The sequence below is a fragment of the Corythoichthys intestinalis genome, chromosome 12 (genome assembly GCF_030265065.1).
Source record: "Corythoichthys intestinalis isolate RoL2023-P3 chromosome 12, ASM3026506v1, whole genome shotgun sequence".
NCBI classification, from domain to species: Eukaryota; Metazoa; Chordata; class Actinopteri; order Syngnathiformes; family Syngnathidae; genus Corythoichthys; species Corythoichthys intestinalis.
Genome location: NC_080406.1, coordinates 2,426,989 through 2,441,713, shown reverse-complemented (window position 1 = coordinate 2,441,713; position 14,725 = coordinate 2,426,989). Strand labels below are relative to the sequence as shown.

Below are 14,725 nucleotides of genomic sequence, written 5' to 3'. Positions count from 1 at the left end.
CTGCATTGACTTACACTAATTTTCATGTGTATTGGTTCAGGTGATACAACGTTCAATTCAAACCTTTGTTTTCAACTACTAAATCTACTAAAGAAACATTTTGAAGTGCAAGTCCCTTTATTTAAAAAAAACGGGGAGGTTTCCAAGAATAGGTCCTCTCCTGGACTGGACTGAAGCACTTATAGACTCAAAGTATTGTAATATAAAAGTAATTTGGGAGGAAAAAAATCTGAGATATCCAAGACCCTATCTACATCTGAGGCATCCTAGACTACCCCAAGACTTGAACCAAAGTACTCTCATGATTCTGATCCCTCTGAAGTGGACCCATTCTTGGATAGCTCACCATTTTTATTTTTTTTTTCATAAAGGGACTTGCGCTCCGAAGCATTGCATTACCGTAATGCACATAATGCAAACAATGATTCAAATTGCTATCTTGACTTGGTTTTCCCTTGTGGAGGCTGACCTGACAGCAGTAATTTTACAGGTTAGCAAGTTCACAGTTAAATGCTTTGCTAACTTTGTGTCTCCTCCCCCCCACACCTCCACAATATAGATATATTTTTACATTACATACAGTGGCTGCTGCTGGCCGAAAAAAACAACAACCTTCTAATATCCCTTTTCTTCGAAGGGGTCGGAGGAGGGGGCATGTTGTGTTTCTGTCGGGGCTGTGTGAGTGTGCATCTGTGTGTTTGGGGGGGAGGGGGGGTCATCAGCCAGTCAAACATTCGTTTGAAAAAGTGGACCGGCACATTCAGCAAGTGAAAAGGGATAAATGTAAGTCGGAACATAATGAAAATAATTTAGAGCTGCAGCAATTTAACATTTTAGTAATCAAGTATTGTACTGAAAATTTCATCAATTAATCAAGTAATCGGATAAAACATTTTTTAAATAAAACAATATAGTATTTCCGACGGCTTTTGTCTTGTTGCTGTACGCATGTGACGTCAGCGCGTTGTGCCCATTTAAAAGTAGTCCGGGCAATGGAGATGCTTGGATCTAGCAAAAAACGATTCCTCGAGGCGGAGAAAATTCCAAGTTTCCCAAGCCACATTTTTCGCTCAAAATTGTTCGTCGACGAAATGTTTTCTTTATCGTCATTGTTGATGAAAATAACAACGCGCACAAGACACTACACCACGGCACAGTGGTTGAAAAACACTGACCTGATGAGCTACGGCCATCGTAGGCACCATTCCCGTTTGAGACGAATCCCGTCTGCGTTCCAGGTGGTGTACGCTTTGCTGATGCCGGCCAGCGCCACTCTGGGTGAGGATGCCAGCGACTTCCAGTACAACTTCCTGAAAAGTGGCGGCTTGCCCCTCGTGTTGAGCATGCTCACGCGCAACAACTTCCTGCCATCGGCCGACATGGAGACGCGTCGCGGGGCTTACCTCAACGCGTTGAAAATCGCCAAATTGCTTCTCACCGCTGTCGGCTTTGGGCACGTGAAAGCCGTGGCGGAGGCCTGCCAGCCCAACGCAGAGGGAAATATCCCCGTTTCCCCGGTTAGGAGATGGAAAAATTCCAAGTGCTTCTTTAAATCAAACGCTTACTAATGATATTTTTCCATTTTGTAATTCAGATTAATCAGGCCACTCACGATCAGGCTCTGGTTCTGCAGAGCGCCCTGCAAAACATCCCTAATCCTGCCTCGGAGTGTATGCTGCGCAATGTAGCCATACGCCTGGCACAACAGATTTCTGATGAGGTAACAGTCAAATCAATGCATTTCATAGGGGGGATTCAAATGTGGATATATCAGTGACTGCAAAATTTGGATGCAGCTATTTATATTTAACTTTTTTATGTACACATGTATTTGTATATGAGGGTCTCAATCAAGTACAAATTTTAATATTGATTGATCGCATAACTTCCATAGTTAATGGAACATAATTTTACTTTTTGTTTTTTTTTTTTTCTAATTAGTGGTGTGCAATATAGGAAAAATCCTTTATGACGATATGGGCAATTTTATGACGAACAAGACAATTGTGCTTTTTGAAGTTTTTGACTTCTCTTTTGACAATTTGTAAAGCTGTAACGCACATATATACAGTTATGTTCAAAATGACACACATTTTAACAGTAAAACACTTGACACCAAAACAATTGGTGTTCAAACGGGCATCTAGTCCGATATGTAAATTTAGTCGATTAAATTAGCTTCATTTTTTGAACAAAAATCTGCTAACTTAAATGTTATGAATGCTAACGTATTTACAATTCTCATAGCAAATCACTCACGTTACTCCACAAACTGTAGTTGCAAACTTGATTACAATTGCATACACAAACATTAGCCGAAACAACTTATAGCCTTATGTGGGCCAAACCAGAGCACAGCTATCCAGCCAGACCCAATGCTGCTACCAGAGGGCAGTGTATCCTCCATCACTAAACAAAATACAATACTTTTAGACTTTTTGGATAGTTATTTTGGGTAGGGCTGCAGCTGTCGATTATTTTAGTAGTCATTATTCGAATAATCGTGTCATTGGATTACGAAAATATAATAATTTGCAGAATAAATATTAGGAGATGTAAACCAAAGGCTTGCTAAGATTGCACTTTCAAAGAGCATTGCAAATACAAAATAAAATTTCCGAGTATTTCTTTAAACTATGCAGGATTGTACTTTCATTTAAAAATGAATTGAAAAAAAATAAATGAGGATCTAAGTACAACAAGAGAACAATTGGCTAACTCGCATAGCAAAAGTCCACTAGCTTAAGTGCTATAAAATGCTAACTTTGTTTAAAAAAAATCTCTTAACAAATCGTTTAAACATGTATTCCCACAGAAAAACGGCTACCCATAAACTCCGTTCCGAATACATAAAAAACTGTATTAACCCAAACAAAACTTACCCTGTGTCGGTCTTAACAGGGAGCAGGTGGATTCAGCCATGTTAAATGAGTTATGTCATATTCACTGTTGCCACCAGAGGGCAGTTTATCCACCCAAATCAATAAAACTAAATGCAAACACTTTCCAACAAACCATTACAATGTCACTCTAATTAAACGAATAGTCAAAGCTGCAAAATTTGATACGAAGCTTTTTTTCCCCTAATCAAATTACTCGAGTTAATCGATTAATCGTTGCAACACTAATTTTGGGGTACTTAAAGGGTTAATTTCGACTATGCGCAAATTCCATTTACGTCGCCAGCATAGGAACGGAAGTCGTTCGTAACCCGGGGTCTACCTGTATTGGTTATTGGTTAAAAGTCTAGTTAACTTATGACGATATGTATCGTCATATCATACATCGCTATTCCTAAGGGGCAAATACTGCATGCGTTACTTATGCAAATACAGTGTCTAAATCATTGCATTTTGTTGTGGCGTCGTCAGAATTTTTTCCAGACGTCAAAGTCCATTCCTGACATCTGCGTGATCCGGGCGGTACAGAAAATAGTTTGGGCGTCAGGCTGCGGTACGGTGCAGTTTGTCTTCAGTTCAAATGACGACATCAGCAAGATATACGAGAAGGTAGGTATCAATCTGACCCGACTGTGAACTTTTCAGTTTTTCAGTTGAAAATTAAAATTTTTGTCTATTCCCTTATCATTAGACGAACGCCGCAAAGGAACCAGATGGCGAAGACGAGCAAGTGTGTTGCGAAGCCTTGGAAGTGATGACGTTGTGTTTTGCCTTGATGCCCACGGCCCTGGACACCCTCAGTAAGGAGAGGGCTTGGCAAACCTTCATTATAGACTTGCTGCTACACTGCCACAGCAAGTAAGTGCTTCCATTATACTGTGATAAGCATGCATAGCTGCCATTTGTAGCCTATAGCACTCTTTCCTTTTGACAGATCTGTGCGTCAGATGGCCCAGGAACAATTTTTCCTGATGGCGACTCGGTGTTGCATGGGTCACCGACCCCTCCTCTTCTTCATTACCCTCCTTTTCACCGTGCTGGGGGTGAGTGACCCCAAATGTAGCCGGCTCGTTCCCCAGCCGATGAGCACATCTTAACGATTCTCTCTTGCGTGTCAGACCACCGCCAAGGAGCGAGCGAAACACGCCGGGGACTACTTCACGTTGCTTCGGCATCTTCTAAACTATGCCTACAACAGCAACATCAACCTGCCAAATGCCGAGGTGCTGCTCAACAATGAAATCGACTGGCTCAAAAGGATAAGGGTAGGCTTTTTTTGGTCTCAGGTTAGCATGTTAGCGTCACAGCTTGTTACTGATCATATGTCTTCTAGGATGAAGTCAAGAGGACCGGGGAGACTGGTGTGGAGGAAACCATCTTGGAAGGCCACCTAGGTGTCACCAAGGAGCTTCTATCTTTCCAAACTCCTGAGAAGAAATATTATATCGGTTGTGAGAAGGGAGGAGCTAATCTTATAAAGGTACAGCGAATACAGTGCAAATTTCTCACGTCTTAATAAGATTGTTTTTCTTAGAGTCAAATCATTTTCTCCATCCTGTTTTAGGTGTTCAAGACTAGTTACCGTAATTTTCGGACTATAAGCCGCTACTTTTTTCCTTCATTTTGACTCCTGCGGCTTATAGTCCAGTGTGGCTTATTTGTTGTTGTTGTTTTTTTTTTTTTTTTTTGGGGGGGGGGGGGGTTAATAGGCAACACATGCCTCCTAGCATGCATTGCAGCACTATAGATGTAAATAGCAATCAGAATTTATGTTCTGTGCTAATTATTTATTTAGTTACTGTTCCAGTTGTTTCATTAATTGCTTGTTATGGTATTTGGTAACACTTTATTTGACAGCAGCGTCATAAGACTGTCATAAGACAGTCATAATTATGATATGACACTATCATGGGCATTACTGAATGCTTATGACAGATGTCATTAAGTTTCATCTGGCAAATTATGTCACTAACACCATTTATGTCCAGCTTGGATCTTTTACATCATTCAAAAGTGAGATAATTTGCCGAATAACACTAAATGACATCTGTTATAAGCATTCATTAATGCCCATGACAGTGTCATGTCATAATGACAGTCTCATGGGGCCACTGTCAAAGTGTTACCAAATAACTAGCAATAATGAAACTGGAACAATAACTGAATAAATAATTAGCACAGAACATGAATTTTGATTGTTATTTACATCTGTTGTGCTGCAGTGCATGCTAGGAGGCATGTTGGACAACAACAGTGTTGACAGCAGGTTGCAGAAGAGATTGACTGTCTCCCCCAAGGGAGCAGTGATGGCCAAATTAAGCTTCTTGAAGCAATGAAGCTTAGCAGCCAATTGGTTCAAAGCTTCATGGTGGTTCATTTGGTCTTCTGACCGTCGTATGATGCCGCAGTCTAATGAAGTGTTATCGATTAATATCTTATGGTGTAAATATCCCATAATACAGTAAGGACAGCTGCGGCCTATAGTCCAGTGCGGCTTATCTATGAACAAATGCCGTTTTTGTGTCACATTTGGTGGGTTGCGGCTTATAGTCAGGTGCGCCTTATAGTGCGAAAATTACGGTAATTGATGTGTCAGATTATTTCATTTACTTTAAAGCAACACTAGGTAACTTTTCAAACTTTACAAGATATTTCTATAACATTTGTGATATGTTGACTGACAACTAGTTGAATGTCACCTCTTTTATCTTTTCAGGAACTGATTGACGATTTCATCTTCCCGGCATCAAACGTTTACCTGCAGTACATGAAGAGCGGCGACTTCCCACCGGAGCAGGCCATCCCGGTGTGCAGCACTCCGGCCTCCATCAACGCCGGCTTCGAGCTCCTCGTGACGCTCGCCGTCGGCTGCTTCCGCAACCTTAAGCAGATCGTCGACACGCTCACGGACATGTACTATTTGGGTAATGCTATTTCTCAACCCTTTATCGGGCACTCATTGAGGGCGCAGCAGGGCCAGGAACCAAAAGTGTTTTTTGACATGTGGCAAAATGGATTTTGCCATGTGGCTTTTTTTGCCAAGTGACATTTTTCTTTGCCATGTGACATTTTAATCCATGTGGCAAAATTGATTTTTGCCATGTGGCAAAATTGATTTTGCCATGTGGCATTTTAATACATGTGGCAAAATGCATTTACAAGCATTTCAAACTTACATATAACTGCATGGAATTCGTTGAAATCAACTCCACCAACTAATTAACCCCCCACACCAACTCGAAGATTAAGCCTATTGTCAAAAATTCTGAACTCCGCATTTTCGGCGAGGACGGAAGTTTATTGTCTTTGTGAACTACAGTTCCACACTAACGTGCATCATACGTACAGGGGTGGCGTGGCTCAGTGGTAGAGTAGTGGTTCCCCAACCTAGGGGTTGTGGGTTCGATTCTCCACCATGAAGAACTCGTTTTAGTATCCTTGATACCACTACAAGATACTGAATGCAACGTTGCTCCTTTTGCTGCGTCACCAGTAGGTAGACGATGATAGCGTCATAGACTTCATAATATATATATATATATAATATAGATTTTTGAAGTCTATGATAGTGTCAAAGCGCTTTAAGTGTCTTATATTGAGGTATCGGACCAATTTTTTGAGTGTCCAAAACTTGCAAGAAAGAGCATTCATCAAGGTTTCATCGGCCGTGAAGTGTGCGTCTTCGTCCACCAAACAGAATGCTATGACGACGCCAGGATCTCTGTTATAGGACGTGTTCAGAGTTTGCCACAAATGCTCACTGCAGCTGGGAACACACCATCCCACAGGGTTTCAGAATTGGCACCTCTTAAAGACTAAATTTTTTGAACCAATGCCAAGGGAAAAATCTGAAAATAATGAAATAAAATAAAAATAAATAATGAATTATATGTACACTGGTGGCCAAAGGTATTGCCCCCCCCCCCCCCCCCCCCTGCAATTCTGTCAGATAATGCTCAATTTCTCCCAGAAAATGATTGAAATGACAAATGCTTTGGTAGTAATATCATCATTTATTTTGCTTGCAATAAAAAACACAAAAGAGAATGGGGGGAATAAAACATTATCGTTTTACACAAAACTCCCAAAAAATGGGCCAGACAAAATTTTTGGTACTCTTTTAAAAATCATGTGATGCTTCTCTAAAATCTTTAAAAATGGATTCAAGTTGACTCAACCTCTGCCCTGTGTCCTTGTGTGTACCACATTGAGCATGGAGAAAAGAAGACCAAAAAACTGTCTGAGCATTTGAGAAGCAAAATTGTGAGGAAGCATCGGCAATCTCAAGGCTACAAGTTCATCTCCGAGGACCCGAATGTTCCAGTGTTTACCATGCGCAGTGTCATCAATAAGTGTAAAGCCCACAGCACTGTGGCTAAACTCCCTCGGTGTGGACGGAAAGGAAAAATTGACCAGAAATATCAACGAAAGATTGTACGGATGGTGGATAAAGAACCTCGACTAACATCCAAAGAAGTTCGAGTTCTCCCGCAGTCCAAGGGTACAACAGTGTCAACTAAGTATGCAACAATACTTGATTGTATATTAAACCGTTCGATACGCCCTGTTCGATTCAATACACAAAAACATTTGATCCAAATGAAAAGCTCCCAAAATGCTGTATTTTCAGAATTTATTTTGTCGTCACGTTCGCTAAAATGTCCGCCGCAGCTTTGCCTTGAAAAAACACTAATTCTAAACTCTAGCAAAATAAAAAAACAAACAAAAGTGTATTTTTTTGTTTCAGAGCGTTTAATATGTTGAATCGAAAATTGTAGCGAACTGCGACTTGACTGTACCGTTGCATCCCTAGACTGTCAACCTGTACTATCCGTCGGCGTCTGAATGAAAAGGGACTCTACGGTAGGATACCCAAGAAGACCCCACTTCTGACCAGGAGACATACAAAAGCCAGGTTGCAGTTTGCCAAAACTTACCTGAGAAAGCCAAAAGCATTTTGAAAGAATGTTCTCCGGTCAGATGAGACAAAAGTAGAGCTTTTTGAGAAAAGGCATCAACATAGTTTACAGGGAAAAAAACGAGGCCTTCAAAGAAAAGGCGGTCCTCAGTCAAACATGGCGGAGGTTCCCTGATGTTTTAGGGTTGCTTTGCTGCCTCTGGCACTGGACTGCTTGACCTTCTGCATGACATTATGAAGTCTGAAGACTAACAACCAATTTTGCAGCATAATGTAGGGCCCAGTGTGAGAAAGATGGGTCTCCCTCAGAGGTCATGGGTCTTCCAGCCAGACAATGACCCAAAACACACTTCAAAAAGCACTAGAAAATGGTTTGAGAGAAAGCCCTGGAGACTTCTAAAGTGGCCAGCAATGAGTCCAGACCTGAATCCCATAGAACACCTATGGCACCCTTCAAATCTCAGAAACCTGGAGCAGTTGGCCTAATAAGAATGGTCTAAAATTCCAGCAGAGCATTGTAAGAATGTCATCGATGGATACTGTTATTTTGTCTAAAGGTTGTGCTACCAAGTATTAGGCTGAGGTGCCAATACTTTTGTACAGCCCATTTTTGGAGTTTTGTGTAAAATAATCATGATTTCATTTTTTTTTTCATTGTCTTTTGTGTTTTTTCATTGCAACCAAAATAAATGAATTTATTACTACCAAAGCATTTGTAATAGCGTACCGCAAGCAACACGTCACTTCCGCTTATTAATATTCATGACATTAGCTACTGTTGCTAAGTAGGGACAAGCCTCCGTTTGTCCCTAATAGGAAATGAATGGAAATCGTGTACGAAGGAGATGTTTACAGAGCTAAATCTACTAGTTCTCTCCGAAAATGATGTGCCTGGTGCCAAACTGACTGGCAAAGATGTGGAAGAACATAAAAATGTTCAGTTAACCCTTTAAGGTCTGGGCCTATTTTGTCTGATTTTGCATGCCTTTGAAGTTGCCTTTATATTTCAAAGAAAGAATTGTTTACGATGGCCTGGTTTGGTCCCTTTTTTTGTGACACCTTGAACTTCATGTCCAAACTGTTGTTTCTGTCACTGACCAATTATAAATCATCATTTTGGGCCCAAAAAGACCAAAAATTCCACAATCGTTTTGTCAAAATTTTTAATTTTGATGTCCAATTGACAACCAAACATGCGTAACGAACCGTTTTGAAACTTTGTAATATTTATTCAACATGTTAGGATGAACATTCAACCAAAAAAATTTAGAATAAATAGTCTTATATTTGACAATTCAACATAACAGGTATAGCATAGGCGTTTTTTGCCTTTATACATGCTCTAGTCAAAACAGGTTATATACAGCAGACCGAACAGTGAAAAAATATATACCATCTAACACAAAAAGTGTTTAGAGGCCATCTCTTTATGAGTTTAGGTATTGCGGCCCATCACCTGATGAAAACTATGTACACATCAAGCTTCTTGAATACACATTTATATACACAAATTGAGAAGACTGATTGTGGGAAAAAATGTATATATATATATAACATTGGGGGGAAAAAAGTATTTTCAAAAATATTTACAATAAACAAGTTAAATTTTTTTCAGGCATGCCACTCCGAAAAGCAGGTTCGTCCTGGAATTCGAAACAGGGCGACATCACACAGCCCACACTTCCATGGGGTGTTGGTCCTCTTTCCACCCTTCCATTTTCATTTCACTTTACTTTCATTGTCACTATAAATGTACATGAAAAAAAGTCAGTATTTATGAAAATAATAAAGTATAAAATAAAAATATATACAGCAATAAATAATAATGGAAATCTATATGTATGACAATAGAAAGAATACCATAGCTGAATATGTGCTACAGCCCTAATCTTCATATAGAAAGATCACCACAATTATAAATTCCTGCCTTGGATACACAGTTCACGTACGACTTTGATCTGATATGCACATTTTATTATTATATACACAAACACACACTTCTATTGCATCAAAATTAACTTTGTCATGCAATATCAAAAGAAACTTTTTCCAGCCTAAAAAAAAAAAAAGTGAGTTTGCTTACCTCTGCTCGTCGATTGCAATAATTTTCTGGGAGAAGTTGAGCATTATCTGACAGAATTGCAGGGGGGCAATACTTTTGCCCAGCACTGTATATATTAGTAATGATTTAAGAAACTGAATTTCTCCTTCCAGTAGAATATCTATATGAAAACTTCATTCTAAAGAGCATTGTGGCTGCTTTTACCATGACCCAGTAAAAACCGGAGCATCATTTTGGGTGTCTTAAAAGGAGGATTTCAGCTTTCTCGTCTCATTCCAGCCTGCGAAACGCTGACAGAATGGGAGTACCTTCCTCCGGTCGGCCCGCGGCCCAATAAAGGCTTTGTGGGCCTGAAAAACGCCGGCGCCACGTGTTACATGAACTCCGTCATCCAGCAGCTGTACATGATCCCTCCCATTCGTAACGGCATTCTGGCCATCGAGGGCACGGGCACCGACGTGGACGACGACATGTCGGGCGACGAGAAGCAAGAAAACGAAGTATTGACGACCGATTTAATCGCTGGGATTTTGCCGGGAGCGCTCACCTTTCGCTTCCCTTCCGACAGACCAACGTCGATCCTCGCGACGAGGTGTTCAGCTACCACCACCAGTTTGAGGATAAGCCCGCCAGTAAAGCAGAAGACCGGAAAGAGTACAACATCGGAGTACTGTGTCATTTGCAGGTCATCTTCGGCCATTTGGCCGCTTCTAGGCTTCAGTACTATGTTCCGAGGGGCTTTTGGAAACAATTCAGGTATGTTGCGAAAGATTGTGTCGGATTTGTCCGAGTTACTAAGGTCCTTATACTTGCAGGTTATGGGGCGAACCAGTAAATTTAAGAGAGCAGCATGATGCTTTAGAGTTTTTCAATTCTTTGGTGGATAGTTTGGATGAAGCACTGAAGGCATTGGGCCATCCCGCGATGCTCAGCAAGGTGCTGGGAGGCTCTTTTGCCGACCAGAAGATCTGTCAGGGATGCCCTCACAGGTGAGTAGTTTGTCAAACCTCACGTTGACTACTTGTGCTTGTACAAGCACGAACATAAAGCTAGGAGTGTTAGGCCTATCAAATCGGCACCAGAAACGTAAAAGCGGTTAGCAGCAAGTCTTAAGTGTGTTAGAAAAGTGTTTTTGCCAAGCAGAGGCTTGGTGAAACGGCGCTGGCACGCGTTGGGTGCTGCACAGGCGAGTGGTCGCCCGGAGTGTTTGACTTAAAAACACTCTACTGCAGTGTTTTTCAACCTTTTTTGAGCCGCGGCACATTTTTGTTATTAGAAAAAATACCAACGCACACCAACAGCAAAAAAAAATGTAAAAATGAATTTCTGTAGCCCATTTTTATATAAAGGTCGTGTACTGAATCAGAATCAAACAGAAAGAAAAACACATTTTATAGTGATATTTTGTACTCACTCAGTGTGACTTGTATTGCAGTGTTGTTTGTGGCAGCCTTTTTAATTTTCGTCTTGGTCTTTTGGATGAAATACTTATTAGTCTGTCATATTTGAGTGATTTCACAGCAACGGTCTTTTTTAAAACCTTTCTATCAATGTCAACGTTATAGTTTTGCTAGATAGCTAGCTCCAATGCCATGTTTACACGTCACTAAACTAAGTAGCGACCTATTGACACTAGCGGCGCAACGGTTTGCGGTTCAAAGCCGAACCATACGGTTCGCCCTGTACGGTTCAATACACCTTTATGAACCGCGCCTTTTCGGTTTTGCAATTAATGAATTCCGAACGCTTGCGGAATGAATTGATCGAGCTCTGTGTGCCTGTGTGTGACGTGAAGCACCGCTGTGGAGAAATTCCCGCCCCGCAAGTAAATGTCGGATCGCTGTCAAGCACCTGTGTAATAGAAGCCGCGTAACGCCCTCTCTCGCTTACAAGCGAAGTGAAAGTGAAACAAGAAAGAAAACAAATAGCTATGGCGAGCGGAGGAGTGGAGAGACCGAATTTTGAGGAAGCACCGGCTTCTTTCAAACCTGCAGTGTGGCAACATTTTGGTTTCCCCGTGGACTACAATGCGGAGGGAGAGAAAATATTGAAAAAAATAAAACTGCAAACATTGCTCAGCGCTTTTTCCCCATGCTAATGGCAACACTTTTATAACATGACTCCGGCACCTCCGCCGGCATCACCCACAGATATTACTTTCTCAGGGTAGGACAACCCCGAAGATGACACCAGTGAAAACACACGGCGGGCTTCGTTAATTTATTTGCAAGGCTTGACCCGCGTTACATTGTTCCCTCGCGGACATATTTCTCCAACAACGTAATCCCCGACATTTATGAAATGGCACGCAAAGCCATCGAAGATGATTTCGCTAAAGCACATAGTTTCGCCCTGACCACTGATAATTGGAAGTTGGACATCCCGTGCTACTGAGTTCTACTACCTACAGTAACTGTGACAGTCCACTATAATAATTCATACCTGTCAAGTTGTACGGTCTCGTCGTAATTTGTACAAGTGAGCACTCATTTTTAAATGTGTACGCCGTACGTTACGTTCCAAATCTGCACGTTTTTCATGCATTACGTTTTATTTTATTTTTTTCATCTGTTCGGATTTGGTCACCGTTTCTGCAACGAGACAATGCGTTGCTTGAATGACGCGAGAAAAGTCTGAGACTCGGAGAGGGAAGAGTGTTTGTTTAGAGGCTGTAGCAAACGCGATGCTAGGCTAGGTGGCGCCATTACCTGACTTAGCCGACAACATACAATATACGCCTAGATGTATCATGCATATAGAACTACATGCGAAATGACAGACTCGGTAGCGTTAGAAACAGCCGCCATTTTAGAGCAGTAAACTTCTCAGAAAGGCTCTGTTGTAGTAAACCTTCCGAGCGAACCTAAGCAACTTTTTATCTAAAATACTCCTAAATCGGCAAAATCTTGACTTGAGTCTATCTTTAAAGGATGAAACAGTTTTAAAATGTTCACATGTCCAAAGTAGACAGAAGGGAACTAATGCAAAAACGGGAGCAATTTTATCAACTTTAACGGTGGATTCACAACATTAAATGACCTCCAAACATAGCAAAGGTTACTATGTTTTATTTTTTATTTATTTATTTATTTTTTGAAAGGTATCACCAGTTACTTTGCCAAGTAACTTTTTTACGACTGTGTGTGTATTTCAGTTGTCAGTAGAGGTGGGAATCTTTGGGCACCTAACGATTCGATTACGATTCAGAGGCTACGATTCGATTATAAATCGATTATTGAGGACACCCCCCTCCCCCCCGCTATTAGCTGCTTTTAATGTTTCGTACATTAGTTACAAAAACTGTTAAAAAAAAAAAAAAAGCCTCGCAGGCTGAAATAAACGACTATTTCAGTATCAAGTTAACAGTTAAAAACAATAAATACCGTAATTTCCCGAATATAACGCGCACTTTTTCCCCCCAAAATCAATTAGTAAAATCATGGTGCGCATTATAAACGGGTACATGGATGGATACAGAAATATATATATATATATAAACCGATTTTTTAAAATTGACACGGCCACGCTGTGTTGAAGAAACGTATGCGGCGACTCGTTGCCGACCATTACGGTACGTGACGTCACCATTTTGTTTCGGTAATACTTCACTCTGATCGGCCGAATGATTTCGTCTGTGTTAAATTCTGCTTTTTTCACTCTTCATAAAGCACAGAATTTAGTTTCTTGAACTCATTTGAGTCACCGTTTATTGCAGCTCCGCAACTCGTACCATAACAAACGTAACAGACTTCCTGTGTGTGTCCGTCAACTATATCTGTCCCTCGGGAAACTCAAACCCAAATAACAATAGTTCTTATTGTTACTGTCGTGGTCACAGCTCTCAGGGATTTCCGACTTACGTTCTCACTTTCATTTTACCGTATCAATCCATGGAAGAAACATTTATTCAAACGAGCAAGTTTAACAGCAGCCTTTAAAAGAAAAGAAAAGTCACATCTGTTTTGTTTTCTCCTGGATTCTGGTAAGTTGGAGAAGTTATCAAATCATATTATTACCATAAATATTGTCAAGTTTATGCTATGGTAATGTTTTGAACTACCAATGTGCGATGCTTGTGCTGTGTTTCACCAGTCAGTAAAATGACATTTCTGCATCTGTACACGAGCTGTTTTCTTGTATTCTTCTATTTATTGGTGCTAAAATTAGGGTGCGCGTTATAAACGGGTAAAATAATTTCCCCTAGATTTTACAAGTAAATTTGGGGTGCGCATTATACACGGGTGCGCCTTATATTCGGGGAAATTACGGTAACACACTCAAATCCCCATTCTGTATCAGCAGCTTTAAACTACATTCAATTAATTTAATGTTGTGAATCAACCGTTAAAGTGGTTAAAATTGTTCCCGTTATTCTGTAATTTCCCTTTTGTCTACTTTTGACATGTGAAAGTTTTAAAACTATTTTAAAGATGGATTCAAGTCAATATTTTACCGATTTAGGAGTATTTTAGATAAAAAGTTAATTAGGTTCGCTTGGAAGGTTCGCTACACAGCCTTGCAGGGAAGTCTACTGCTTTAAGATGGCGGCTGTTTACTAACGGCCGCATCTAGCTTTCTGTACATTGCATCTAGTCCTATATAAATATGATATCTACTGTGCCAGTATCTGGACGTACTTTGTAGCAGCTGTCAGCAGCAGTCAGGTATGTTGTTGTTTTTTATCTTGCGGCATGAGTTGAGCTCGACCCGTGAGTTGGGTTAGGGTTACCCGAGGGGCCAGGTAATGACAAGCATGATGCTTAGCTACTCTCGCTCCGTTCCTCATTGCGTCCCGAAGACCGCGCGGCGCGCTGAGTGTGTTTTACTTCCGCTTTACTTGACATA

At 40.8% G+C, this 14,725-nt stretch overlaps 1 protein-coding gene across 3 annotated transcripts in view; it reads left to right on the top strand.

Annotated features, from left to right (window-relative positions):
• The window catches only part of usp9 (ubiquitin specific peptidase 9), a 78,786-nt gene that overhangs the window by 41,648 nt on the left and 22,413 nt on the right, over nt 1–14,725 (top strand). For all 3 annotated transcript variants that reach the window (XM_057851714.1, XM_057851715.1, XM_057851713.1), the window contains exons 24-34: nt 1,239–1,517; nt 1,595–1,720; nt 3,372–3,509; nt 3,592–3,758; nt 3,835–3,943; nt 4,019–4,165; nt 4,234–4,380; nt 5,617–5,824; nt 10,160–10,380; nt 10,449–10,636; nt 10,696–10,869. In XM_057851714.1, the coding sequence (XP_057707697.1) occupies nt 1,239–1,517; nt 1,595–1,720; nt 3,372–3,509; nt 3,592–3,758; nt 3,835–3,943; nt 4,019–4,165; nt 4,234–4,380; nt 5,617–5,824; nt 10,160–10,380; nt 10,449–10,636; nt 10,696–10,869 (1,904 nt within the window). The remainder of the gene's footprint in view (nt 1–1,238; nt 1,518–1,594; nt 1,721–3,371; nt 3,510–3,591; nt 3,759–3,834; nt 3,944–4,018; nt 4,166–4,233; nt 4,381–5,616; nt 5,825–10,159; nt 10,381–10,448; nt 10,637–10,695; nt 10,870–14,725) is intronic.